General features: G+C 47.8%; 3 protein-coding genes across 4 annotated transcripts; 1 reads left to right on the top strand and 2 right to left on the bottom strand.

Moving 5' to 3' along the window:
* Window positions 1-222: 222 nt before the first annotated feature.
* Window positions 223-15,312, bottom strand: thop1 (thimet oligopeptidase 1). The gene is made up of 14 exons (XM_088350406.1): window positions 14,156-15,312; window positions 12,633-12,827; window positions 10,762-10,910; window positions 9,101-9,217; window positions 8,748-8,850; window positions 7,627-7,784; window positions 7,429-7,564; window positions 7,000-7,142; window positions 6,702-6,925; window positions 5,118-5,319; window positions 3,959-4,145; window positions 3,758-3,886; window positions 2,713-2,849; window positions 223-413 (listed from the first exon to the last, which is right to left on the bottom strand). The coding sequence occupies exons 1-14, from the start codon at window positions 14,166-14,168 to the stop codon at window positions 252-254; spliced, it is 2,055 nt and encodes a 684-aa protein (XP_088206532.1). The 5' UTR covers window positions 14,169-15,312; the 3' UTR covers window positions 223-251.
* An 801-nt stretch (window positions 15,313-16,113) lies between these two features.
* On the bottom strand, window positions 16,114-21,996 carry LOC148356089 (receptor expression-enhancing protein 6-like). Of its 2 annotated transcripts, XM_088350404.1 has the most exons (6): window positions 21,808-21,996; window positions 18,385-18,478; window positions 18,138-18,276; window positions 17,604-17,772; window positions 16,435-16,571; window positions 16,114-16,374 (listed from the first exon to the last, which is right to left on the bottom strand). In XM_088350404.1, the coding sequence occupies exons 1-6, from the start codon at window positions 21,938-21,940 to the stop codon at window positions 16,360-16,362; spliced, it is 687 nt and encodes a 228-aa protein (XP_088206530.1). In that variant the 5' UTR covers window positions 21,941-21,996; the 3' UTR covers window positions 16,114-16,359. The 2 variants fall into 2 exon arrangements, with proteins under 2 accessions (XP_088206530.1, XP_088206531.1); XM_088350405.1 differs by lacking the exons at window positions 18,138-18,276; window positions 18,385-18,478.
* On the top strand, window positions 21,334-27,368 carry LOC148356088 (tetraspanin-33). Its single transcript, XM_088348855.1, has 7 exons — window positions 21,334-24,208; window positions 24,634-24,882; window positions 24,964-25,021; window positions 26,144-26,268; window positions 26,345-26,419; window positions 26,596-26,691; window positions 27,186-27,368. Exons 2-7 carry the CDS (start codon window positions 24,826-24,828, stop codon window positions 27,366-27,368), a joined length of 594 nt encoding a protein of 197 aa, XP_088204981.1. The 5' UTR covers window positions 21,334-24,208; window positions 24,634-24,825.
* The last annotated feature ends 68 nt before the right edge of the window (window positions 27,369-27,436 follow it).

Here is a 27,436-nt window from a genome sequence, read left to right as displayed (position 1 = left end):
GACGGACGTGAGTCAGTTCCTCCTATCCTGGCCCCTCCCCCTCTCCAACCGCCGTTGTATCTTTTTTAGCGTTAGCCAACTTGTAAGTAACTCTCCCACACGTAAGAGGTGGATTTAGTGCCCACAGGCGCGCGTCAACGGGTGCCGTGCCAAGTACGCGGAAAAGCGCCATCCGACGGCGGAGCGTTTCCCGTTCAAAAGAGCAGGTGGACACGAGAGGGCGCCAGTGAGTATTTTTATTGTCACTTTCCTCAGCAGGGGCAGGGCGCGGGCGTCCGGGCTTGGGAAGGCAGGCCTTTGCTGACCAGGAAGGCTTCCTGTCGGGGTTCCCGGCCCAGGAAGCGCCGCAGCATGTCCTCGGCGTCCGAGGAGCCGCCGGGACCCAGGATGCATCTGCGGTAGTCGGCGCCCACCTGCAGGCGACAGACCCGGTTGGGATGGGCGCGGCCACGGATAGATACGGAAGACTAGACGGCCCGACCCGGGGAACGTTCCGGTAAGAAGCCTCGCGGCTCGTGTTTTGGACGGTTGCTGGCTGGTTATTGGGGTTTTCCAGGCCCCTTTTTTGGTCAGGTATTCTCGGAGTCACCATGAGGTTCGTTTTGGGCCGCGCTTTGCGGGCCCTTTTTCGCGTCGTTTTCCCGAGTGGCTTTTTAGGCTTGTCGGGTGCTTTTTCCTTTTGAAGGATCGTTATTTATAGGTCCAATGAAGTGGTTTTTTTGGGTTCATTTGAAGTCTTTTTATCATGGCTAGATTCATGTTGTTTATATTTTCTGTCGTTTTGTTCCGGCTTTTTGGCCTTTTATTGTCAATTGTTATTCGATGACTTTTCAGGGTAGTTTTGGAGTTGTTCTTCGGGATGTTTTGGGGTCTTTTTTCTTTTTGTTGGGTAGTTTTTTTGGCTGTTGTTTTCGAGGTCATAATTTGGGTCTTTTGTCAGGTCGTTTTTGGGGTCATCTTTTGGATTGTTTTTCATATCTTTTCGGTTTTTTTCAGTGTTTTGGGGTCTTTTTTTGGGGGGGTTAGTTTGAGTTGTTTTTCATATCTTCGGGACGTTTTGATTTTTGTATTGTAGTATTTGGGCTGTGTTTTTGGGGTCGTAATTTGGGTCTTTGGTGAGGTCGTTTTTTTGGTTACCGTATTTTCCGCACTATAAGGCGCACATAAAATCTGTTTTTTTTTTATAAGCTGACTATGCGCCTTATATATGGATCAATATTGAATTACAAGGTCTCGCAACTTACGGTAAGCAGCCACCGACTCCATTTTTCGCGTAGAAGTGCGCTGTGCATACTGGGAAATATTAAACAACAATTCTCTTTTATTTGTGCGTTTGTATAAAGACCCTGAAATGGCTCCTATTAAGAGAAGAGAGTTTAAACTCAAGGCGATCGGTCACGCAGTAGAACACGGGAATAGAGCAGCAGCGAGAGAGTTCAACATGAATGAATCGATGGCCAAGTAAGGAAGACTAAACAAAGTTTCCGTGGCAATAAAAGCGAAATGGCCACAGTTAGAGGACACACTTGAACAAGTGGGTTGTTGAACAAAGAGCAGCAAGTAGAAGTGTCAGGACAATCACTATTCGAATGAAGGCAACAGCGCTGGCACGGGAACTTAACATTAAAGAATTCAGAGGTGGTCCTACTTGCTGTGTGTTTACGTTGTAGCGGGCAGAGACGGGAGTCGTAGGCGGAGTGTCAAACAAAGGTGCCAACGAAAGCTGCTCTATTTACATTTAAACTTGCAATCGAAACTTACAAAACAAAACACGAGTGGCTCGAGCCGGCAGGATTAAGAGTCCCCCTAGGAACTCGTTAACTGAACAATGGTTCCGTGGGTGAATTATGTCAAACCCACTACAATGTTTTACATTTTACATTTATTATGTTATTGCTTTACTGTTATTGTTTTGCACATAACGAGTGTCACTATATTGCGATTGCACTAACGTTTCATTTACCATAACAGTATCGGACGTTTTTTTGCGTGTTGACTAAATGGAGGAAAAGTCAAATGTTATGCCATGCTGTTGTTCAAATATGTTAAAGATGTGTCACGAAAATGCTTTACCTCAGAGAAAATAATGAAACGGCTGTTTATTCATTTTGGGAGTGAATGGAGTTGTGGAAAGCTCGTTTGTTATCGATTCATAAAGTTTGACTGACCTATCTGACTGTTTTGTTGACATTCCCTTTAGCGCGCCACCCTCTAACGGTTGCATACGTAACTACATCCTCTACTATAGTCACATTTATTGATGACGCTCTTAATCACAAAAATGTCTCGAAGGACTGCACAGGATTACAATTACAAAATTGCACAATGACCTGATCTTAAACCAGCATGCACTTATAGCGCCTTATAATGGGGTGCGCCTTATGTATGGAAAAAGTTTAAAAATATTTCATTCATTGAAGGTGCGCCTTATAACACGGTGCGCCTTATAGTGCGGAAAATACGGTACTTTATTAATTGTTTTTCCATATCTTTTCGTTTTTTAAGTGTCTTGGGGTCGATTTTCTCATTAAAAGGGTCAATTTTGGAGTTGTCAACATATCTACGGGGCATTTTTTTCCCCTTTTTTGAAGAGTTTTTTTAAGCGGCGATTTGCGTCTCAGGCGAGCCGTTTTCTTTCGGTCGTTTTTCGGGGGGCCGACGGATCTAGTCTTCCGTAGCTATCTGTGGGCGGGGCAGGCGACGCCCGCTCACCTTAGGGTCCATGATGCCTTCTTGCTTGAAGCGGGCGTAGAACATGTCCATGGAGAAGACCTCGCTCCACAGGTAACCGTAATACTGGGCGTCGTAGCCGCCCGCCAGGTGCCCGAAGGTGGCCGGCATGTCCGTGCCTGAGTTGCAAGAAAACGGTGAAAACAACAACAACAACAAAAGAAGTAAAAGGACAAAATTATGAAAGAATAAAGACAATAGAAAAGAAAAAGTAGAATAAGAAAAAAGTACTAAATAAATGAAAAAAGTTGGGGGAAGGAAAAGAGAAGGGGACAATGGAAAGATTGAAAAAAAAACATTGAAGGTAAAAACAAAGAAAATAAAATGGAAAAAAATAGAAGAAAATGAAAAGAACGGATGAGAAGACCTCTCTTGAAAAGGCACCGCCCGCATGTTGGTGCGTAAAGAGGCCAGAAGGGGGCGACACAATTGCTGGAAAATCTTCCGATGCAAAGAGGCCGAGCGAGGCTCGTCATCTCGAGGCATTTCTTTGTAGTATGAGGAGCATTTTTAAAGGGACAGTGTGTATTATTGGACCACTAGGGGCCGTTGTATCATGGAAAAGAATGCAAACTATGGAGACTCAAAGTACCATTGTTCTGATTCTCATGCTCACCTTTCTTCTTCGGTTTGGCACTGCCTCTCTTTTGATTCTCTCTTCTTCTCTCTTTATCATCCTCTCATTCTTTCTCTACCCCTTTCTTTTTCTTTCCTTTGTTTTCTTCTCTCATTTTCACTCACTTTCTTTCTTGCGCTTACCTTCATCTCTCATCATTTTTTATGCTCATCTCTAATTCTGCCCTTATTTTTCTCCTCTCCTGTCTTTCTCTTTCCTCACTGTTATCTCTCTTTCATTCCCCCTTGTCCGTTTCTTTTACTCTCCTCAGGTTTTAGCCTCTCTTTTGGTCTCTATTTCTCTCTCTGTATTTCTCTGGCCTTTGCCATCTCTCAACTCTTCCCTTTCCCTTTCTCTCGAATCCGCCGTTCGGGCCCCCGCCCGCAGGCATTCGGGAGAAGGGGTTCTCACCGTCCGAAGCGGGGATCCCCAGGAGCTCCCGGCAGAGCCGGGCGTATTCCAGCGCCGGCTCCAGGCCGGGGCGGGTGTGCAAGGCCTGGTCCAGTTGGGCCAGGACGATCTGCCTCAGGTTGAAGAGGCCTGCGCCGGGGGGGAGAAACGGGTGAGCCGGCCGGACCGCGGGCTAAGAGGGAGGGGGCGCCGGGGTCCTACCGGTGTTGGCCAGCCTGGACTTGATGAGCTTGTCCAGGAGCGCTTGGGGGACGGGCTCCCCCGTTTTGTAGTGGCGGGACATCCGGCGGAGGGGTTCCTTCTCCCACACCCAGTTCTCCAGCATCTGAGACGGAGCCTCCACGAAATCCCGTTCCACGTGGGTGCCGCTGAACATGGCGTAGTCCGCCTGGGGGGACAAAAGCCACAGGGAGGCGTCGGTGCCGGGCTTTGGGACTAACGCGGCGATTCTCAAATAGTGAACTGATCCCGTCAACCATCTGGTCAAGTCCTGTTGATTTCTTTGGCCCTTAATCACAGAGAGTCTCAAAGGGCTGCACACACCACAGATTTTTAGCAAACCGCAGGCGTTCGGGGTGTCGGCAATCGTCTTGGAGGCTGCTCGGAGAGTTCCTTGCCACGGTGTGCCATATTGGGAGTTTAAGTGACCAAAGTAAAAAAGTATACATTTTTTAGCCAGTAGTGAGTGATTCAAATAATGATTGATTAGCCAATGACATTCCCAACATAAATGCATGCATGTTCACTATCTTGGAACCTTGCGTGTCAATGAGCTGCTCGAAATTGACATCGATTCTGCCATTCTGCTTCAACAAACGGGGAAAGGGCTCAGAGGTGTTGGCTAATAATGGAGTTCAATACGGAAGACAAAAAAAGAACTGTATGTATGAAAAGCATAAAAATGGGTCGGACTCATTCGAGTAATATTGATGCTTTGAAACGGAGCGCATTCAATTTTTAGGGCAAGAATAAAAACCTATTTCTGTGTGTTCCAACTCACGTTAGTATCATTTACCAAAAGCAGCCAAATTTCCAAAGGGTTCCTTTGGGTACCTCTTGAATTGGGATTCTCAGCCAATTTGAAAAAAGCCGAAATGTCTTCAATTCCTTATATGATTACAATCTCATTGAACCTTTTGGCAAGCTACACCAGACTACGACTCCAACTAGAATGGGATACAACATCAAGGTTGCGGTAGGAACGGGATTATTCCCTCGCTCGGGACGGCGGACCGCTAAACTTTGATTGCCGTCGTCGGGCCGATACGGAGAAAAGTCCGCGATCTTTTTCGCGGAGACGGACAAAGCGGCTCTTTTGAGCGAGCCGAGCCCAAAGAGCCGCCGGTCGGAAAAGAGGTACCTGCGCGCAGAGCTGATGCATGACGTGTCCGAACTCGTGGAAATAGGTCTCCACCTCGTCGTGCTGCAGTAAAGAGGGCGTGGTGGGCGTGGCCTTGCTGAAATTGGCCACCATGGCCGCCACCGACATCTGCCGACGCCCGTCCGCCAGCAGGCAGCCCGGCTGCAGCCCGAAGCACGCCGCGTGACCGTATTTGCCTTCCCTGACGCCCCGGAAAAACAGAGACCGATCATTTTCTGGACTACAAGTCGCCCCGGAGTGCGAATGGATGCAAACGGGCAAAGACGCTTATTGAAAATAAAGAAGGGGGAAAAGGTACAGAATAGAGAAAAACGAATAAAAGGGAGACAACAGGAAAAAAAAAGGAGAAATAAAAGAAAAAAAGGGAGAAAGGGAAAAAATACAGGAACAAAAAACAAGGCAGAGAGGATACAAAAAAATAGAAATACAGAAAGAGAGGAAAAATGAAGTAACAACAGAGAAAGACAAGAATAGGAAAAATACAGAAAGGACAAAAAGAAAAGAATACAGAAAAATAGAGTAGAAGAAAATAAAAATAAAAATACAAAAGAGGAAAAAATAGCAACAGATACAGACAAGGAAAAAACAAAACGAAAATCGAGAAAGTACAGAAAAAGGATAGGGAAGAAAAAAGAAATAGGAGAAAGGAGATAAGTGGCAAAATAAAAATATAAACATAAGAAAGAAAGAAAAGAAAAATGAAGAGAAAAGGGGAATAAGGAGTCAGTTTCATACTCAGGTAGGGCCATCACCACCCTTAACAAACGTGCATGACTAAGAATATACAATATATCTTGCCTATGGAGTGAAAAGTGGCTCTTCTTTGATCTCATTTTGCCCTTTCCAGTCTTTCTTACACATCAATTCTAGAGCAGAGATTTCAAACATGCGGCCCGCAGGTCGGATGGGGCCGCCAAGGGGTTTAATCCGGCCCTCGAGACCAAAAATGAGAGCGAGGGAGAAAAATGGGCTACAGTTCTTAACAAGTCCACTTGATGTCGCCACATCCAGGCAACACTCACGCAACTGGAGCTGGATTTCTTTTTTTCCTCTCTCCCTCTATTCAGCTCTATTTTTCTATGGCGCTTTCCTAATTTCCTATCCTCTCTCAATCCATTTCTTTTTATCTCTTTCCCCCTCTCTTTTTTCTCACGTTCTCTTACTCACCCTTTTCTTTCTTTCTCACATCGCTCACTTTCATTTTCCTCTTTTTTTCCTCTCATCAGTTTCTGTCTCCTCCTCCTTCAATTTCTCTTTCACGCTTTCTTTTTTCTCACTTTGTCTCACCGTTTCTCACTTTTTCTGTCGCTTTCTTCCTCCCTTTTATTTTTTTCCCTCTTCCCTTGTCGCCTAGCCTTTCCTCTCCATTTCTCGGTGTATTGTGCTCTCTCTCGCTTTCTCTCTCTTCTCTTTTTAATCGACTAGTCCGACCCCCGTAGGATTTGGTTTTTAGCACGTGGCCCCCAGCTCGAAGGACTTTGACACCCCTGCTGTAGAGTGCCACCGTGGACCTGCTGGTCCACTACTCCACCACTGAGGTTCTAAGCTAGTCTTGTTGCTGACCTGGGGTAGAGATCCAGGTAGAAATGTCCCACCACGTGGCCTTGGCTGGCGTCCTTGACCGAGTAGAGCTTGACGTCGGGGTGCCAGACGGGGGCGTCGTCCACCAGTTGGAATGTGAGGCCCAGGAGCTCCTGGTAGATGTCCAGGAGGCCCTGGGTCACCACCTCCATGGGGAAGTACTCCTTCAGGAGGTTCTGGTCCACGGCGTACTGGCTCTCCTCCACCTGACATTTGTCATGAACAACAGATGAAAAAAGTGAAGGTGGAGGCTGCGGTTTTGACGCCGGGCAAAGGTGACCTGCGTCATAAAGTATCTGGTGTCCCAAGCGTGAAGACGCCCGTCAAAGGGGAACCCTCGCTTCAGGCACTCTTCCTCCTTCAGCTTCAGGAGGACGGTGCGCTCCTCCTCGCCCAACGGCTTCAGCTTGACGGAGAGCTCCTCTGAGGGGACGCAAGAGAGACCGACGGGTGAGGGAAGGGCAAAAGACGCGTGGGCGAGGGACGGGCAGGTGAAGGAAAAACAAGTGAAAGACATACGAGGGATGGACGGGTGAGGAACAGGGGAGGGACTGATAGGTGGTGGACAGATGGGTTAGTGATGGCCGGGTAAATTGATGGGTGAGGAATGACTGAGGTTCTGGTGGGGGACAGACAGGTGAGGCCCGGCGGTCGGGAGAGGGGCAAGGGACAAAGGACATCCTAGGAGACGCGGCGGGCTCCAACTCACCCAGGAAGGCGGCCACCTGCTCGGCCGACTTGGCCATGTTCATCTCCAGCACGAAATCGGCGTGAGTGCTGAAGCCCAAGAGGGCGCTTTTACGGGCGCGCAGTGCCAGCATCTCCTTCAGGATGCCCGCGTTCTCCTGGCCAGAAGACACAGAAATGTCACGGATGGGAGCGCCAACGCGCCCGCCCGCGCGCCCACCTCTTTGCAGCGCGAGTTGAAAGCCTCCTCCATTTGGCGCCGCGTCTCGGGCACAAAGCATTTCTTCATGGTGGGGAAGTAGTGAGGATACTTGAGGGTGACCTTCAGCTTCTCTCCATCTTGTTCAAGGGCGCTCAGGAAGTCTTCTGGAGGGCCGCCTAATGGAGGGGCCCCACCATGTGACGACAACCGAGATTGGTTTACGGACGGACCGATAAGGGTTTTTCAGAGCCGAGGCCGATTATTAGCATTAGGAGGAGGCCGCTTAAAGATATCTGGAGCCCATATTCATTCGCTGAAAAAGGCCAAAGCCATGTTTATTATTGCAAAAAGAAACAAAGATAATTTGTTATAAATTCAACTCGAGTCGCTTTATGAAACCTAAATCAATGACAATTTTAACTCACTAGACTCACTTCGACCAAAAACAGTGCAGGAAGTAAAATGAAGGCTTGGCGGCGACTCGTCTAAAGGTACCTCCGTTACTTTACAATAAATACAATTGGAAATGTTATTTCTACCAACATGACTTCAATGAACTTAAAAAGGAAAAGAGCATTGAAATTTCAACGCAGCTCTCCGACGGAAAAGTGTGGGCACTCCAGTTTTAGAGCCAGATTGACCAACTCATGTTATGGTAATAGCTCATCACTCAGCTTTCCACTTTACCCTGCTTTTTATGCTGTCTCTCAATCACAGACGCACACATTTATGTTTTGATAGGAGCTAATATATCCATGTCCACCTGAACGCCTTTCCCTCAAACAAATGATCAATGCTTTATAAGCCATCTCTTTATTGCTAAAACGCTTTTCTACCGCGGACACGGGCATGTCAGGGCCAGTTGGCAGAGATGCTTCTGTAAAGTGATTGTTCCTGCTTAAGAACCTTTGCCCTCAGTCACTTATCCTATCAGTGAACTGGGGGTGGGTAGCAGGAGAGAGAGAGCAAGACTCTGCTGCATCTGAGCCTACATGAGGCCGCTTTAAATAGATTCAGCCGGTCGAATGAACAAAACGCCGATAGCAATCAACTTTTTTGAATATAGGTGCCGATCGTCGGGCCGCCCGGTAAAGGGTCGACTTCTAGATGGCTGGCTTGCGTGAGTGGGCGTGTCTCACCCAGCTGCTCCCTGCTGAAGGTGAGACAGGTGGTGTCCTCGTTGAGGTTCTTGTTGAAGTCGATGGCCAGGTTGCTCAGCGCCTTCTTCAGGCTCTTGATCTCCTGCAAACGTGAAGCCCACGGGTATTTGTTTTGAAAACGTATTTAACACCCATTTCACAAAACGACTCCGAAAATAAGACTATGATAATAGAAAAATACGAGCGTGAAATAGATGTTAAAGCGCTTTGGGAGGTCTTCAATCACCCAAGATCTTATTTTGCAGAAAATCAATGTTGTTGCGCGGGACTCCTAACACAAGCAAACGGGTCGAAAGCGGCGGCAAAGGCGACATCGGGGTTTGGGTTCTGACCTCTTGGGTCTCTGTGGGGAGGTGCAGCCCGTTCCTCTGGCCCAATTTGAGGAGACGCTCCATGTAGCGCCGCGATTCGGCCGACAGGCCGCCGCCGCCGTCGTCGTCCAGCTTTTTCTGCACACACCACAATGTGTCCGCTTGTGTGATCAAAATGAAAATCCAATCCATACATCTTGCCACTTCACTGAAACTACAACATCCATCTTATTCACTTATCCAAGGATTTGTCTTGCACTACATTTCAGGCTGCAGGCACTACCTTTTAAAGAAAAAAGGTTTGCATGTACATGAAAGAAAAAACACAGATAAAGAAAAAAGATTTATAAAAAAAAAAAAAAAAGATAAAATACGAAAAAGGAAGACTTATAGAAGTAAAAAGATAAAGTAGGAAAATGAAATAACAAAAAGGAGAAAGAGTGGAAAAAATGGGAAAGGAAGAAAATACAGAAAAGAGGAAAGAAATATGAAAAAGGTAAAGAAAAAAGGGGGAAAAATGGAAAAAGTACAGGAAAGAGGAATAAAAAACAGATACAATTGAAAAAGGATCAAAGGAAATAAAATAAAATAAAGGGAAATGAGAAAAAAAAGTTATAGAATGTTTGAAAAAAGAAAAAAAAAAATTTTTTAAAAATCAATGTAAGGGAAAAATGAAAGAGGAAAAAAAGATTGTTTTCTATATCGATTTGATGTATTTTATCCAGATTTGTGCGCTGAACCCATCATGGTGAACATTTACAGGTAGAGTAACTAATTCAGTTACTTTTTGGAAGAAGTGGCGAGTACTCCTTTAAAGAAACATTGTCCATTTGTGGGGAAAAAAAGAGGTATATTCACATGTCTTTCATTTCATTTCTCTCGCTTTTATTTGATTGAACAATTGTGTCATAGAGGGGGATTTTGTTTACTGCCCGGGCTCCGGCTACAAACTCTTCACTGCGGAGCAATTTGAAGTTGAGGAGCCGGTCAGATTTCTACCCCCGACACTGGCACCCACCCTTCTACTTAAGCCACGAGTCGGCGCGGTCCATATTCTAGCGCGGGAGGCTTTTCCCGTAGAAAGTCACCGTTCCGTCGGCCGAGACTTGAACCGGCAACCTCCCGGTCTCGGGGCGGGTGCTCTACCTCCGAGGCCACCAAACTAGTGTGTCATAAGACTTGTATTTCATTCGACATTTTGCATCCTGTATCTTTTGCGCTTCGGTTTTACAACGCGTCAAGAGCAGAAGATTCCGGTCAAACTTTCAACCCGGGTCTTTACTGTTCTTCGCTATTTGTCGTCAATAACCCAGACGGATTATCCAGGACAGAATACAAGGTGACAAATGTGGTCTCGTTGGAAAGAACTCGTGCGACCCGCCTGTCATCGACAGGCGGGAAAGAAGCGTAGAAACGGCGGCAGAACACACGGAAAGCGAGCGTTTGGATCGTATTCGTATTCGGGAGCGCGACTCGAAAAACGGACGCGTCGGCTGGAAAGTCACGCGCCCCCTTGTGGCGTTTGAGCAGGACACGCGTGGAAGTCACGGGAGACGGCGTACGAGTCGCGTGGAGTCGGGAACGTGAACCCTCTCAGAAAAACCGGGGCTTTGGCCCAAAAATGGCAACGGAGCACGAAGCTCTGCAGTGTGAGCCTGGCCCAAGTCCGGGCCCGCGTATACCTTCAGAGCCACGATTCTCCGGTAGACGTCCTCCCTCATGCTCATCTCCACGTCAAACTCCGACAGACGTTTGTCGGCTTCCGTGCTGGCCGCTCGCACTTCCTTGTCGGGCGACACGTGCTGAGGGAAGTCCAGCGCGTTGCGCCACACTGAAACGCGCAAAGGCCAAAAACGTCAGTCAAGATCGCCGCCCGGGCCGCCAGGGCGCGTTCCACACCTTGTCGGGTTAGACTTGAGGACAAAATGCAAAAGAAAAAAAAAATTACAAAAGGACAATAGAGAAAGAGAAAAAGAATACAGAACAAAAAAGAACATTTGAAAAAAGAGAAAGGAAAAATAATTGTAAAGGAAGAAAACATGGGAAGAGAAAGGTGAAATGGAAAGGGGGAAAGATAAAAATATATAAAAGGGAGAACAGACACAAAAAGTGAAAACAAAAAAGAAAAATGGGAAAAAAATACGGAGCAAAACAAGGAGAAAGAAAAAAAGAAAAAGAGAGTAAGGGTCAAATGATTAGAAAGGCAGGAGGGAAAAAGAAGACCAAAAAAGAAAAAAACAGAGGCCGTTTCTTTCTCAGGCAGGGCCATCATCACCCTAAACCAGCGCGCAAGACTGCGAAAAAGTAGTTCCTCAAAACGGGTACCGATCGCCGAAACTATATTTTCCGGACTTCTTTGTGAATTCCGTCCTCGTTCCCGATTGCTGACGTCGGCCATCTTTGCGAGCGTAAACGCCGACGCGGCGTTCCCGCACGGACAAAGGACGGCCGGAGCACAAAAGCTGCTCCTACGCGTCGGTGACATTTTGAGGGAAACAGAACGCTCCTTTAAACATTCGACGTTTTTCTTTTTGCTTTTGCGAGCATCAAAAACTATCCATGAACGACTTTTGGAGAAAAGACGGCTTGAAGGGGCAATGGATTTGTTGTCGGGGTCTCAAAGTTGCCGTTCGAGTGATGAGAGTTTGACAGCCGGCCTCTATCTTCAGGTTTAACGTCGGTGCCTCCCACACCACTTTCAAAACGGACGCTGGCTCCGTGTTCATTCCTTTGGCAGGTCATTTTTTAAAGGCACTGTTTGAAAGTCACTGTACATGGCTGGCTGCTCCCATTGAAAGCATGAGACAACAAAATAGACGGAGAGAAAAACAGAGCGAGTGAGGGGGGGGGGGGGAAGATAGATGAGAAGAATATACAAAGGAGACAGAGACAAGGATTCGGGGGGGAGAAGAGGCAGGAGAGAGAGATGGACACAGACATAGGTTAAGGAACAAAGAGATAGTAAGACTAAAGAGAAAGAAATGGAAAAACAAAGACACAGAAAGGGAGAGAAAAACAGAGAAAGACAGAGAGGCAGACAAAGAGAGAGAAATAGACTAGAGACACATAAAAACAGGGAAAGACAAAGAAACGGAAATGCAGAGAGTGTAACAAAGAGAAAGACAAGGAAGAAAGAGAAAGAGGAATAGAAAGAAAGACAAGGAAGAAAGACAAGGAAATAGACAGAGACACAGAGAGAGACACGGACAGAGACATGGACAGAAAGACAGAGACACAGAGAGAGACAGAGAGCGCGATGGAGCGCGAGAGGGAAAAGAAAAAAAACCTCAAGACTGATTGGATTATTATTTTCTTGTGACTGTATTTTCTAGACTATAAATGGCCCTGGAGTATAAATGGCACCCGCGGCCAAACTCCAACCGGCAGACCGGAAAATACGCAAGTTGTTCGATGGCATTTTGCGTAACGCGCGGTCGGTCGAGTCGGACTGCCGGAAAACCTGGCAACCATTTCAAGCGCTCGGCCTTAAAATTCAAGCGTTGGACGGCAGGAGACGGGAGGAACGGGGAGAGGGTTTCGGGCGGCTACGGACCGGTGTAGTCCACCTCCACGTCGGCGAGGGCCTTGAGGGTGTTGCGGAAGGTGACGGCTTCCAGGGGCAGGGCGCCCACGCCGTCGTAAACTTTCTTGGTGTCGGCCATTAAATCCTCGGCCCTTTGCGCCATCTGCCGGGCGCTCAGGTCCCATCGCAGACGGTTTTCCGGACAAACGGCGCCGGACGCCTCGCCTGCGAACCAAAGCGGAACACAAAATCCGTTCCTCGGTTATTTCAGGATCTTATTTGAATGCACTCCGTACATCTGCCAATCGTTTTGAATTCCATGAACTGGCCAATATGTCAATCATCACGTGAATCGGTTACTGCTGACTTTTTAAGATAATCCGAGCTAAAGGAGGCGACGTCCGTCTTCTCAATACAGGCATTCGTAGGCTATGGCAGACTGAAGACAGTGGAAAGAAAAGGAACTACCGTATTTGGAAATCATCTGACAAGTCTTTATTTTTAAAGGGGAGCTATGGAGTAAAACAAAAGGATTACAATGAAGACCTTCAAACGGTGCAAGAATGCTTTTAGGCGGATTTTTTTTCAAACCGTCAACATTATCCTGTGCTTTGGATTCAATGTTTTAAGGTACACCGAGTCTTAGAAGTTAACACTGTGTAATATTTGACCACAAGACGTTGCTGTATTGTGTCGTTCAAGCAAAAACGGGTGATAAAAAGCGCCAGAAAGAATACAAACTACAGCAACTCAAAGTGACCAAAACACAACATGATTCCGTCTCATTTTTTGCCTCGTGCAAGATTTGGTTATTTTAGGGAACCCTTAGCAGCAAGATGGCCGACAATCATGTCAGCTCCCCTTAGGTGAGCTTCATGTTGGTTTCTTCTAATAAATAAGGATTTTATGACCAAGGAGTATTTAAAAATTGGCACTTTTGTATGATAGTTGCCAGCTTTGTCTCTTCTGTCCCTTTGTTTGACCACAAGGAAAATACGGATGAAGAAAAACTACAAAAATATCAAATTGAATGCTTAAAACGTGGACTTGTTATTTTATTATCATTCTGAAAAGGAAGAAAAATCACTTCAGAGATCCTAATACAGAAATACAACAACAAAACACATTTACAGTAAAATAGTTCATAATTATTTCAAATCAATATTGAACGTATTAAGCTTCGTAAACACTGAGAGGCGCTATATAATACTCACTGTCCCTTTAATGTACCTGTTGTGAAGCTTGCACTTCTTGGCCTTATCTAGAACGTTCTACTTTAGTTTCGTTTTCGCCTGTTTTCTCATTAGTTTGACGATGCTTTTTGCTCAAAGGACACGTTTCCATCTTTTACAACAAAATTAGGTAAAACAAGAAACGAAACGCAAGAGGAATAACTATAAAGTTTACGAATAACTTTCATAACGTTCACCAATATCGACAGCTAGCTAGCTTAGCTAAAGCTAGCACGGGAGATTAGCTAAGAAGCTAGCACGTCAGTGGCGTTAGCCGGCTGCCGGTTCTTTGACAGCGGGCGACGCCGCTTGTTCGCTCACCTGTCGGGCTCATGTCGGTTGCTTCTGCCGCTTTCTTTTCAAATGCTGTTCCTTTTTTTTAACTTTTAATTTGCTTTTAATGATTTAAATGTCGCCGGGTTTCGCGTGCTCCTTCGTGAACAGGACAGGCTGCTTACAAGCGCCGGTTAAGTAGAAAGACCACGTCCGCTACGTCGTTTCAAAATCAGCGAAGCGGCGACAGTATTTGCATGTATGTCGTCCTTTAAAAGCTTTTTTTAAATCTTTGCATTCTTTCATGGAAATAGAATTATATTTTGAACGTATTTTTGATCGTTTACGCAGCGTTTGGACTCGGCAAACAAATTACAAATACTCTTAATTTGGAAACTAAAACTGAAAAGGGGGCACGTTTCCGGTATCAAATTTAATGAATGTACAGTATATAATATAATATTGCTAAATTAGCACAACATTCGTGGGTTTTTGTTTGTTTCATGTCAATTATTTAGTCAATTTGAACATCGAGAAAAATGAAAGGAAGAAAATAAGAGAAAACATATGAATAAAGAGAAAAAAGTGTAACGGAAAGAAACATAAAAGGAAAATAATGGATTCTTACCTCTTTTGATTTTGCTCAGGCTTTTTGAGCTTTTTGGGTACCCGTAGCAGAAAGATGTCAGACAACTATGTCAGCCTCCTTTAAGTGCTAATGCTAAATGCTAATTCCTTGACGCGCGAGGCTTTCTAAAAACTCTTATTTATATGATAATTGATATACTTTTGCTTCTTTTTTTCAATCCATAATATATTCTTTAAACCACAAGGAGCTGCTCAATGATGCACACCGTCCCTTTAGGAGACATATTAAAGGATTTTATACATTTGACTATAAAGGATTTTATACGATTGACACAGTTTAACGCAACGAAGATTTTCACTGAGTGGGCTTGAGTTCAATGTACAAGGTCAGGGCAGGCTGTTCCAAATGCATCGTATTTGGTCGAGGAAATTTTGAGAACAGGACTCGTGGAGGCGACGTTGTTTGGGGAAGCCAGACATCAAGGCGCTCGTGGATGAGATTGTGAAGCCCAGAGGGCTTCCTTGGCACGCCCATGGGAGGAGCCGGCACACCATCTTGTGGGGAGACGTGGGCCAATAAGAGAAAGCTACAGGACTTGAGAAGAGGCCTTCCCGCACAGACTACTACGTCACTTCGGCCGTCTCCTGTTTTACACTTAGTTCTTCTGTTAGGGAAAATAAATCCGCCCCCGTGTGCAAATGTCGGCTTTCCTGATCATTTTTTTCTCAAGAAACGAGCGCGCGCGATTGTCGGGTGAATGTAGGTTGTGTTTGGTCAATGGAGTCAGATAACTCATTCAAATAATTTGGTAAACGCTACATTTTGCGAGTTAATTCCCAACAATACAAAGGTTTGTCCGTTCAAATAACCGTCTTCGGACTACTCGGAAATGTTTTCGCTATGCTAACGTGCCAAAAGTATGCGTCGGACTGAGGATATAAGCGAGACCAATTGGGATAGAAATGGAAAAATGTCACGTGACTACAAAAGCAGGTATCCAATCTCAACATTTCAGCCATATTACTAAATCCAATCATTTCAATGAAGAGTCATTTGTCAATAAATAACGCATAAGAACTCTGTCAGGAAGAAAAGAAATAGCTCCGCCTCCTGGTCCAAGCCGGGCTCCGCCTCTTCGGTCAGAGGCCTGGCAGTACAATTGCGTTAGCGTTAACAATGCGAACACCCAAAAAGATGCTAACGGAGGAGAGCGCGTCTACCGGTTCCCGTTGCTGACACTCATAGAGATGCTAACAGAAAAGCACGTCTACCGACTTCTGGTGCTAACACCCAAAAAGATGCTAACGGAGGAAAGCGCGTCTACCGGTTTCCGACGATAACGCTCAAAAAGCTGCTAACAGAAAAGCACATCTACCAGTTATTGATGCTAACACTTAAAGAGATGCTAACAGAAAAAGGAGGTCTAGCTTTTTTTCAGGCTCTGACCCAAAAAGACGCTAACGGAGAATAACACTCGTGTCACTTTCTGATGCCGGCAGCCGATAGACGGCGGCTAAAACGCTACTGGCCAGGTGAGGGCAACGAGAGGGCGGAGTCTGGCCAGGTGAGGACGAGGAAGGGGCGGAGCTGGCCATGTCCAGAAGGTCACGGCCGGACGCTAGCCAATCGGGACGGAGGAAAGCCGGCCTTAGCGGCTCGCCGCTCAACCCAGGAAAGGCTGAAAAAGATGGAGGATGTGGTTTGAGGAGCCAAAGGAGGGCGGGCGGGCCAAACCTACCTCTTTTTTTTTCTTCCTTCTGGCTGAAGAATCCTCTTCTTTTTCTCCTTCTTCTTTTTCCCCTCCGTCGGAGACGGCGGGCAAACTTTGAGCTTGGGGCGACACCAAGGCTTTGTTCTTCACCAAGGTGGACAAAACTAAAAAGGAAAGATACTTTTTGCTACAGTCCTCTCCTGTTCTCCTTGCGGGTACAAAATTCAATGAGGTCTTCTCTCCCTATTGTGATGCAACCCTAACCCGCCAGACGATTGGAGATGAGAGAAGAGGAAAAATGAGCTGTGTGATGTCAAAGGAGGACCTGCTGTTTGAAATATGTCCACTGGATGTCGCCAGAGCTAAGCGACACTCCCATGGCAGATGGAGTTTTCTTTCTGTCTCTCTCGCTCTCTCTCTCTCACACTCTCTCTCCTTTCTTTCCCTCGGTCTCTCTCTGTCTCTCTTTCTTTCCCTTGGTCTCTCTCTCTCTCTCTCTCTCTCTCTCGCTTTCTCTCTTTCCCTTGGTCTCTCTCTCTCTCTCTCTCTCTCTCTCTTTCCATGAGTCTGTCTTTGTCTCTCTCTCTCGCTCTCTCTCTCTGTCTCTCTCTCTCTCTCTCTTTTTTCCCTCGGTCTCTCTCTCTTTTTCCCTCGCTCTCTCTCTCTCTCTATCTCTCTCTCTCTCCTTTTTTTCCCTTGGTCTCTCTCTCTTTCCCTTGGTCTCTCTCTCTCTCTCTCTCTCTCGCTTTCTCTCTTTCCCTTGGTCTCTCTCTCTCTCTCTCTCTCTCTCTCTGTCCCTCTCTCTCTCTTTCCATCAGTCTGTCTTTGTCTCTCTCTCTCTCTCTCTCTCTCTCTCTCTTTCCGTTGGTTTGTCTTTGTCTCTCTCTCTCTCTCTTTCACTCGGTCTGTCTTTGTTTCTCTCTCTCTCTCTCTCTCTCTTTCTCTCTCTGTTTCTTTCCATTGGTCTGTCTTTGTCTCTCTCTCTCTCTTTCTCTCTCTCTCTTTCCCTTGGTCTGTCTTTCTCTCTCTCTCTCTCTCTCTGTCTCTCTGTCTCTCTCTCTGTCTTTCTCTCTCTCTCTGGCTCTGTCTCTTTCTCGTTGTCTTTTTCTCATTCTTTGTCCGTCTTTCTCCGTTACGGGACGGAGCGTCGGCTAAATCCGGGATTCCCGGGCGGTGGGATCGGGGAGGGGGCGTACCTTCCCTGGTGATGTTCTCGGCGACGCTCATGGCTTTGCCGCCGATGTCGCTGACCATGTGGTCCACGGCGGCCTGGTGGCGAAGGAAAAGGGGGCGCACCACGCGCCGGTACAGGACCTGGGACCCGTTCCAGCCCACCGGGGCCATGCACCACACCAAAAACATACACTGCAAAAGATAAAGGGAGAGCTTGTCAGTCCCCTCCGAAGCCCGTGGCCAGAGGCGGCCCGCCTGCCTATCCGGGACATTGGGGTTTTCAGGACTCTCCGGTATTCTAACCGGAAGGAGCCGGGAGTCCGACCCGCCGCTCTCTCTCTCTCAGGATCTCTATCTCCGCTTTTCGTTTCGATCGAATCATGGATGGTTTCTCTCCTTATTCGGAGTGTCTACTGAACAATTGACTTAACGGTTGCCCGGGATTCGGTACAGTCCTCTCCTGTTTTTTTGGCAAGTAGAACATTCATTGACGTCTTCTCTCCTTTTCGAGGCTCTACTCAACTAGAAGAAGAAAAGTACCGTTAGGGGCATCTTACTTTGAAGGCGTAGTAAAACGGGAACCAATAGAGGAAAATGTCGGAGAAGAACTCCCCCAGACTGAAGACTCCGTAGACCACCCAGTAGGTCAGCCATTTGGTGTCATCTTCTTTGCAGGGACTCTCGATGGCTTTGACCCTGAACACAAAACACCAACGTCTACCGACTCCCCGGACCGGTTCCTGGCCCGTCGCCGGACTCCGACGCTAGGAGGATTCCGCGCTAACGGACGGAAACGAAACTCACGAATAGTACGCCGGGTAGACAAAACCGATCAGGTTGCAGAGCAGGGCGGCTCCGTAACCGTAAACCAGGTAAAATCCCGTCAGCGAGACTGCGCCTGAAGAAGGACACGAGACAAAAACACATTTGGTATTTTAGTGCGGACGGGACCGGAATCCTTTGCGGAAGGTCTTCTTTATTCTGTCCAATGCAGGGGTCATCATCATTTAGGAGACTACACCGCCACAAATACATTCCCCTTAACCTTTTCTGACCACTGAAGGATTTTGTACATTTTACTATAAAGGATTTTATACGATTAAATACAAGTTACATCTATCGAGTGCAACGAAGATTTTCACCGGGTGGGCTTCGGGTCACGCTGTTCCAAATTCGGAATGTTTTGGCTGGGGAATTTTGACAACAGGACTCTGACCAAGGACACGCGCATTGTTTTGATAAACGCTTTCTCCGGACATCGAGGCGAGGGGGCGGACCCCACGTGGGGGCTTTCGTCGGCCCGCCCGCGAGAGGAGCCGGTACACCGGCTTCCGGAAAAAACGCGGGCCGAGGAGGAAACGGAAGATCGGGAGAGGAGGCTCGACGGAGACTCGGGCGACACTCGTTCGGCCGTATTTTCGACGGAGTTCACTTAGCCAAATTGTTAAGAAATGAAATCTGCCCCCGTGTGGAAATTCCGGTCCCTTGTTCATTTTTCCATCGAGAAAGCAGCGCGCATTGTTAGGAGAATGCGGGTTGTGTCGGGTTCACGGAGTCAGATGACTCATCGGAACAGTTTAAAACCTAAGACCATTGACTCTGCAATCACATGGAAAGGATCCCAATTGGTCCCACGAGCCCCCTTTCTTTTCCCTTGTTCTTAATTTGGTTTGGGCTGGGAACATCGGATGACATAAATCGCCCTGAGGTGCAACCCAGAGCTCAAAGACAGACACATTTCCTTCATTGATGGGAAATGAGCAGACACTTCAGATGCATAATCAAGTTTTTGCAACCCCCAGTGTGTTTTTTTCCAATCTAAAGATCAACGATGTGCCTGTGTCATGATTCAGGCCGGAGACTTTTTTTCTTTGCGTGTCAATCAGTCAATCGGGTAACCGTTTTGAAAAGCCTCAACGGGAAACTTCCACCGGTCACAGAACACGCCTCCCGTGACTGATCGCCTCATCGGTGTTTTAAAGGGCGGGCGCAAAGGATGGACCCGACTGGCCTTTGTACCCTTGGGACAAAGAAGGTCCCACGGTGAAGAAGCCTTCAACCGCGTGGCTCGGACGGTACACGGTTCTTTCCCTCCCTCTCGATCGGCTGAAAGCGGCGGCCGAAGGAGTACGCGCGGAAGAGAAATCTGGTTTTCCTTGGTGTTGGCTCTCGTGCCCCACCTCTTTTGCTCTAACTTCCTTTTTTCCTTTTCTCTCTTTTCTCTTTCTCTCTTCGTACCCTTTGCACTTTCGTTTCTCTTTTCTCTCCTTCTGTCTCTCTATTTCTCTTGGGATTTCTTTCTTCCTCTCCCTTTCTTTTCCCCCTCTCTCACGACTTTTTATCTTTTGTTTCTCACGCTCTCTCCCTCTCTCTCTTTTTCTTTCTTCGTCCCGCCCTCTCTCCTTTTCCCTCCCTCTTTCTCTTACTTCTTTATCTCTTTTTCTTTCTCTTGAATCTACTAGTCCGGCCCCCGACAGAATGTCTGTTCTATGGTGTGGCCCCCGAGTTCGAATGAGTCTGACACCCCTGCCCTAGACCGTGAGCGATCACATAAGATAGGAAAAGGCATCGGAGTTGACAGACTACTTTTACTCACGGTGCCAGACGCAAATGTTAGAGAGTTGAGGAACTGGAAAGCGGTCCTGAAAGATAGCAAAAAACACAAAGGCCAACTCCTCATCGGATACACCAAAGAGTTGCTTCCATCTTCCTGCTTTTTTGTATTTACATCTTTCAGGATGATTTCTCCATTCTCTGACATTTGTGTCTGGTACTGTGAATAAAAAATGGTGCAATAATGAAGTTTAAGTTAGCAAGAGTTTTTGGGTGGTTCTTTCTTCAAAAATACATCTACATGAAATACTACCGATATATTGGTAAAGTTATACTACAACACACGAATACTACAGAAATATTATGACAAATACTATACAATCTGACAGCAGAAATACTACAAAAAATAAAACTACAGTAATACTAAATGGATACTACAGAAATACTACAAAATATAATACGTTAATGCTACAGAAATACCACAAAACACAATTATGGAAATACTAAAAGAATACCACTACAGAAATACAACACAAATACTACAGAAAAAAACTACAGTCAGTCTACAGAAATACAACAAAATACAATGCAGTAATATTACACAAATACTACTAAATACAAGACTTCTTCAACTGTGGCTGTCTTTATAAATAAAGTTGCGTTACTCTGGCCAGCGCCGCACGGCAGCTGAGGCAATGGGTTCAAATATATCCTCCCCGTGCAGAGTTTGCATGTTTTCCCGGTGCTTGTGTGGCTTTTCTATTGGCACTCTGCTTTCCTCTCACATTCCCAAAACACGCATGTCAGAAGAAACGGCCCATCCGAATAGTCCCTAAGTTGGAATGAGCCGGTGGTTATATGTCCCTGTGTGTGTCCCTGCCCACTGCCACAAGATAGCTGGGATGGGCTTTAGCTCCCCCCGTGACCCTACTGAGGATAAGCGGTGTAGATAATGGCCGGATGGACGCTCCGGCCAGTCCCCTCGGGGTGTTGTCGAGGCAACCTTTGCTTCACGGAAGCGAGATAACACCAAACCTCAAGTCAGTTGCCACTAGATGGTATCAGTCACTTGCGGAAGATTGAGTTAGAACATAATATTCGATAGACATTCTGACATTGTTTTAGCATTTGACATCGCTAAACGCCACGCCCCCTCCACCGCCCCGCCTACACTGTGATTCCTTTCAAGAACTGATGCAGAATGCCTGCATGTCACCCCTGCTCCGTAGTTTGCCCGCCCACTTTAGCACGGCTGAAGCTAGCGCACGACGTCATTAAGCTCCGTTTTGCAGATGATATTTCCCGACCGGGAACGGGAACTCTGAGATCTGGTCAATGGCCATCTGGAGGGACGAGAACATAGCCATAGGCATCGGCTTCTTGGCCCTCCTGACCGTCAGAGGGCACGTTGGACCCTACCAAGAACTCTTCACCAATACCGCAGCGGAACCATCTCGAGATCATCGGGACTGACCGAGATCGTTCCCCGGGGCATATTCCGAGGGGGCGGAAGAGAAACCGGGCCGCTGCCGACTTTGCGGAGAGAGCCGTGCCCCGACAACCGACGAGCATAAGGGAACCCTCGACGGACGACCGTGATAGCTAGCACCCGAGGAGACTTTCTTCGGATTAAGCCAAATCCTCTTCTCCGTGAAACACGGAGACGGATCTTACCGGTGGCGAGAACTTTCTTTTTGATTCCGGTTTTGTCTTCGATCTTTCCCAAGAAATCGCTGACCGCGTTCTTCTCGTTGAGGAACTTTTCTGCTCGTTCTTTGGCCGACACAATCAAGCTGAGAAGACCCATCGTGAGGAGGACGAGGAGGACGAGGAGGTCCGGGGTAGCGATGTGTCGATGGCGAACGTAAAGGCTCAATCGGCCGACTCTTTCGAGTGACCGACAAGATCCCATCCCACAGCCCTCTGCTCATCGGTTGAAAAGCAAAACGGAAATAAAGCTAGTGAGGTTAAGGAAGGGAGGACGGGAGGACGAGGGAAAGAAATCTGGCCATTGTGATTCGAAAGAGCCGGCTCTTTGGAGAGAAGCCGAAAGAGCCGCTTCTATGCAAAGAGATGGAATCGCCCTCATTAAAACAGGATCAACTGAGGAGATGGCGGCCACCTGCTGCTGCACACGGCACCTCGCCTTGGGGGCGGGATTAAAAGACGCTCACCTATTGGACCGAGATCATGTCGCTCACCTGTTGCCATGGCCACGAAGGAAGCTGACACTTTGCCCTAGGGGTGTGCAAACTACGGCCAGTGGGCCAAATACGCCTTTTCAAGCTCTGATTTGTCCGGCCCAACGAAAGCAAAAGGCGCCCAATTATAATGACAATATATATATCATGGGAAATTTCGTTTTTTTTTCGTGCCAACTTTATTTGTTTGTCAAACGAACTTCTGCCACACAAGACGTGGGTTCTGACTCGGTCCCGTTTTCTCGTGATATCTCCGGTCCGGTATTCTTTCCGTTAATGGTTGTCCTGTTTCATTTCGGGTTCCGGTTTAGTGTCTGTCTTCGTCCCGTTTATTATTTTCTCCAGTTTTCGTTCCCGTCTCGTTTCTCCTGTTAATTTTCCGTATCCCGATCCGTTATCTATCCTGTCTGTCACCTCCTGTCCGGTATCGACCCCGTCCGTCCGATATCAACTCGGGCAATCAGAATCGGTCTCGTCAGTCTCTGGTTTCAGGACTTTCCACGCCAGACCGGCTACCTAACGTGCATGACTCCCCGTTTCCCGTAAAATATAGGCTCGAGTGAGAACGTCACGCGATCGGGTCCTGCATCTGTTCTGGTTCTGACATCGTCAGCACCAATGGTGTTCCTGACACTCGTCCCATCAGAGTGGCAAAGGGCTCTGGCGCTCTTCATCCCCGAGGAAGAAAACTCCAGAGACATCGGGCAATTTCCAAACCTGGCCCCTTTCGTCGGAGAAGGGAAGATCTTCTTCTCAGTTCTAGCCTGGAGGACGACCACCTAGTTGCTCGACACCGATTGTCAAAAAGCAGGAGACCCGGGTTTCCCAGGGTGTGTCGCGGAACACGCCGCAATGATCTGGGACCGGATCCGGAAGGCCGAGCGGGAAAAGATTGACCTGCACGTCTGGAGTTCTTCTTCGTGTCTCCCTGTCAGGACCGAGACAGGAAAAAGGAAGCGGAACCTACTCGTGTAACGTTACTCACAGTTTATTGGGGACAAGAGGAAGGAGCGGGCACTCGATCATGAGAGCGTCGGTCGCGGAAGTCGATCGATCGGAACGAGGAAGTGGTCCGGATCAAAAGGATCGGGGCGAGAACAAAACGGGAGCAAAACACAGGCAAAAACCGAGATTCACAGGGCGTGGCGAAACAAGAGCAAAAACACAGGGAAAAAAACGGGGATTCGCAGAACAAGAGCAAAAAACACAGGCAAAAACGGGACTTTAGCAGGAATTTCGCGGACGCTCTGACAACTGGCGACTCACAGGACAGCGTTTAAGTGGTCACAATCTGTCAACACGTTTCAGCCGGTGTCCGTGGGCGGGGCCAATTGGGCGCCCTGGCAACTGTGACGCTATAAATGTTATAATGCTACTAGTCACTAAATATTATTGAGTCACCGATGATAATAACAACAATGGCAATAATAACAGTTATGATATAAAAATAGCAACAATAATGACCAAAGTTGTAAACGCAGTATTTCCAATCTACCCCATTTTCTTCATCTCTGTTTTCTGCCAGGAATATTTTTTTGTATTTCAATTTGAAGACGGGAACGGTCGGACATTGTTTGACCTCGTCTTGTAAAAAGTTTGACTCCGCACACAGACACTCACATCCTTTTCCTGGTGGTTCTCACCTTTGGGATTTTGAATTGACGACAGCCCCTTAAGTTATCATTTCCCCTCTTTCTGGAAGAATCATTTGGGGATGTTTTAAATATGTCTTAAATAGCGAGCTGTCATCGCAGCCCCTCAGGCTGGGCTACATGCAAGAAAAGAGCAGGCTCGTCCATGAGCCAAAAACATCAGCCGACCGGTCATTCCGGCCAGCGATGCCGAGAGAAGCACAAGAGAAAAAAAAAACCACGGTACGAAGTATTTGCACTGGGAACGGACAAAGCCGGACGCCGCTCGCCAGGCCACCTGAGCTGGAATTCTCTCTCTTTTTTCTTTTTTCTCTCCCTCTCACTTTTTGTCTTTCTTGATCCATTGATTTTTTTCTCTCTTTCTTTTGTTCTGTCTATTTTCCCGACTATTCCTCCCTTTCTCGCTCCATTTATCTTGTTTTTCTCACTTTTTCTCTGTCTGTTTCTCATTTCCCTTTTCCATTTCTCTCTCTCTTTCTTGCGCTTTATATCTCACTTTCTGTTTCACGCTTTTTTATGTCTCTCGCTCACTCTTTCTCCCTTTCTCTCTTTATCTTGCTGTTTTTTTTCTCTCTATTTTTCCCTCGACTCCGTTGTTTGCTTTCTCTTTTCTCTTGATTTTCCTTCTTTCTTTTTGTTTTAAGCAGGCGAAAAAACGGCTTCGAGGCCCCCGATCTATTCGGTCCCCTGACCCGAAAAAGAAAAAAAGAGCGAGAAATTCCTAGTCGGCAGCGGCCAGGAATGCGGTGCGAGCGGGCGGGCGGGCCGGCGCACGCCCGGGGAAGCCTCCCGCCCCTTTCTCAGAACGCGGACCTCTTCGGACGGCGGCGGCGGGCGAGATGCGAGGATACCGAGCCGTCAAGTACTCCTTGTTCGTCCTCTGCTACTTCTTCTGGGTGGGTGGTCGCCGTGGCCGCGAGGAGGCGGTCGCCGTGACGACCGGGACCTGACCCCCCGGGGTTTCTTTCTGGGTCCAGGTGCTGAGCGGACTCCTGCTGGCGGTGGGCGTCTACGCCAAGGTGGCCAAGGAGAAAGGTTAGCCGGCGCCGTTCTGCTCTTTGCTGAAGATCAAAACCCCGGACGGGGGCTCCCCGTCCCGAGTTCCCCGGACGGGGTGGGCGCGTCCCCGCCCGTTTAGCCACGCTAGGGAGTGCCCCTTTACCGAGAGTCCATCCCGTTTGGGCAGGAAGTCAACCAAAAGTCACGGGAAGTCAAGTCCTTATGAGGGGTTGGAGGTGGAAGTTTCCAGGAAGTGAACGGGTCCACGGTTGAGGTGACATCGCCAGCTTTTTCCCACATGAGTTCTCTTTTGCGTCTTATATTGATGTGATAATTGCCACCTAGATGTCGCGGTATTGCTACCCAAAGCCGCTGCTAAAAGGAAAAAGACAAAATACAAAGTCACAAAGTGATCAAAACGAAAAATTGAAAAAAAAGAAAAAAGAGGTGAAAAGGGAATTTTTGCCTTCTCTATCTTTTCTCTCTTTCCTATTGTCCCCTCCATTTTCCTGGTTTTGCTGTCTTTTCCCCTTCTTTTCTTTCGGTCGACCAAGCTGGCCCGGACCCTCGCTTCCCAAACCCCCGACCCGATTCGCTTTGATCCCGCTGATCTACACTGATTGATTCCAAATTGGACAGGAAGTGAAGAAACGTGACAGGAAGTACGGCGCGATGCATCTATGACAGGATTTGAGGTAGTGCTCAGAAGTGGGCGGAAGTCCTAGAGGGGGTGCTAGCAGGAAGTGAGGGGACTTGTGCAGGAAGTGATTGCAAATTGGACAGGAAGTGAAGAAACGTGACAGGAAGTAAGGCGCGATGCATCCAGAACGGGATTTGAGGTAGTGCTCAGGAGTGGGCGGAAGTCCTATAGGAGGTGCTAGCAGGAAGTGAGGGGACCTGTGCAGGAAGCGATTCCAAATTGGACAGGAAGTGAGGAAACGTGACAGGAAGTAAGGAGCAATGCATCGAGTGAAGTGATGGCAGTCCTATAGGAGGGGCTAGCAGGAAGTGAGGGGACTCGCGCAGGAAGCGATTTGAAAACGGACAGGAAGCGAAGAAAGCCTCGCAAAGGGCCGGATCCGGGTTGACGGACTCGGATCTCGGCGGCCGGGGACGGAGCGAGGGGTTCTTAAAAAGCCGAGCGGGTGTCTTCCTCAGACGTGGTGGACACGCTCACGTTGGACCCGGCGCTCTTGCTAACGGTGGCTAGCTGCCTGGCCTTCCTGGTCACCTTGATGGGATGCTGCGGGGCCCTGCGCAACGCCACCTGCCTGTTGAAGACGGTAGGCCCCGCCCCCTCACGGAGGCCAGCGCGTCAACCCCGCCCACCGGCCCCGCCCCTTCTCCTTCCCGTTGCAGTTTGCCGGCATCCTGTCGATCCTGCTCCTCCTGCAGTTGGCGGCCATCCTGGCCGTCTTCCTCTTCACCGACCAGGTAAGACCGTTTCGCGGGGGTGTCAAGGATGAGGCCCGGGGGCCGGACGGGGCCCGCCAAACCGTTTTCTCTCTCGAATCCGGTCCCCGGGGTTCATCTGGGGCGGACGCCCCCCCGGTCAAGGCGTGGAGGCGTGGGCGGGGCCGATTGAGGATGTTCCCGACCGTCCGGCGCAGGTGATGGAGCGCACGGAACGTCTGATGATGAGGTGCGTGACGGGCTACCACGAAGACCGAGACCTGGAGAACGCCATCGACTTTGTCCAAAAGAAGGTAGGAGGCCCCGCCCCCTCCTCGTTCCATATTTGACAGGAAGTGAGCGGAAGTTCCAGGAAATGAAGAGAAAAGTCCACAAGCCCTTCAGGTTATGTGACTGCTTCCGGGAAGACAGAAAGTCATTTCCTCATCGGAACCCTTTTCCGCTTACGGTTTACTCTTATCTTTTCCTTATTTTATTTTCCTTCTCTTTATCCTTGCCTTTTATTCCTTTTTTCATTTTTGTCTTTTTCCAAATTTCCTTGCTTTTTCTTTTTCTTAATTTTTCCCCACTTTGTTTGTTTTTATTGTTTTTCCCCCCTCTCTTTTTCTGCTTTTTATTTTTTCCTCCCTTTTCTTTGTTTTTCTTTAAATCTATATATATATTTTTTTTTTTCCGGTTTCCTTTTTTCCTAATTTTCGTATTGGGGTATCTGGAAATCTCCGTAGTTTGTTAGCGTGCGGTGTGCGTCATTTATCGTGCTTGCGCCCCCTTGCGGTGGTGGGCTCAGTTGCAGTGTTGCGGCGTGGAGGGCTTCAGCGATTGGTGGAAGAACGCTTACTTCCAGTGCTCGGACGAAAACCCGACTTTGGAGGCCTGCGGCCTTCCCTTCTCCTGCTGCGTGCCCGCCCAGAACCAGGTACAGTACTTGGCAGACATGGGACCAAGTCACACATGTGCAAGTCTCAAGTAAGTCCCAAGTATTTTTTTCTTGGGCAAGTCAAGTCAAGTCAAGTCACAGGCTGTGTCAAGTCAAGTCAA

This window comes from Urocampus carinirostris, chromosome 12 (assembly GCF_059441175.1).
Source record: "Urocampus carinirostris isolate Australia breed hairy pipefish chromosome 12, RoL_Ucar_1.0, whole genome shotgun sequence".
Lineage (NCBI taxonomy): Eukaryota > Metazoa > Chordata > Actinopteri > Syngnathiformes > Syngnathidae > Urocampus > Urocampus carinirostris.
This window is presented reverse-complemented; position numbering and strand designations above follow the sequence as displayed.

Excerpts from the sequence above, each read along its gene's own strand:
- thop1 (XM_088350406.1), bottom strand. Across the intron at positions 3,887-3,958 it reads GTCCAGGCTGGCCAACACCG|GCCTCTTCAACCTGAGGCAG; the intron begins GTAGGACCCCGG and ends CCCCCGGCGCAG. Across the intron at positions 2,850-3,757 it reads GGGGATCCCCGCTTCGGACG|GCACGGACATGCCGGCCACC; the intron begins GTGAGAACCCCT and ends CTTGCAACTCAG.
- LOC148356088 (XM_088348855.1), top strand. The coding sequence starts at position 24,826 with ATGCGAGGATACCGAGCCGTCAAGTACTCCTTGTTCGTCCTCTGCTAC. Across the intron at positions 25,022-26,143 it reads CAAGGTGGCCAAGGAGAAAG|ACGTGGTGGACACGCTCACG; the intron begins GTTAGCCGGCGC and ends TGTCTTCCTCAG. Across the intron at positions 26,269-26,344 it reads CCACCTGCCTGTTGAAGACG|TTTGCCGGCATCCTGTCGAT; the intron begins GTAGGCCCCGCC and ends TTCCCGTTGCAG.
- LOC148356089 (XM_088350404.1), bottom strand. The coding sequence starts at position 21,940 with ATGGGTCTTCTCAGCTTGATTGTGTCGGCCAAAGAACGAGCAGAAAAG. Across the intron at positions 18,277-18,384 it reads GTCTACCCGGCGTACTATTC|GGTCAAAGCCATCGAGAGTC; the intron begins GTGAGTTTCGTT and ends TTTTGTGTTCAG. Across the intron at positions 17,773-18,137 it reads CGTTTTACTACGCCTTCAAA|TGTATGTTTTTGGTGTGGTG; the intron begins GTAAGATGCCCC and ends TATCTTTTGCAG.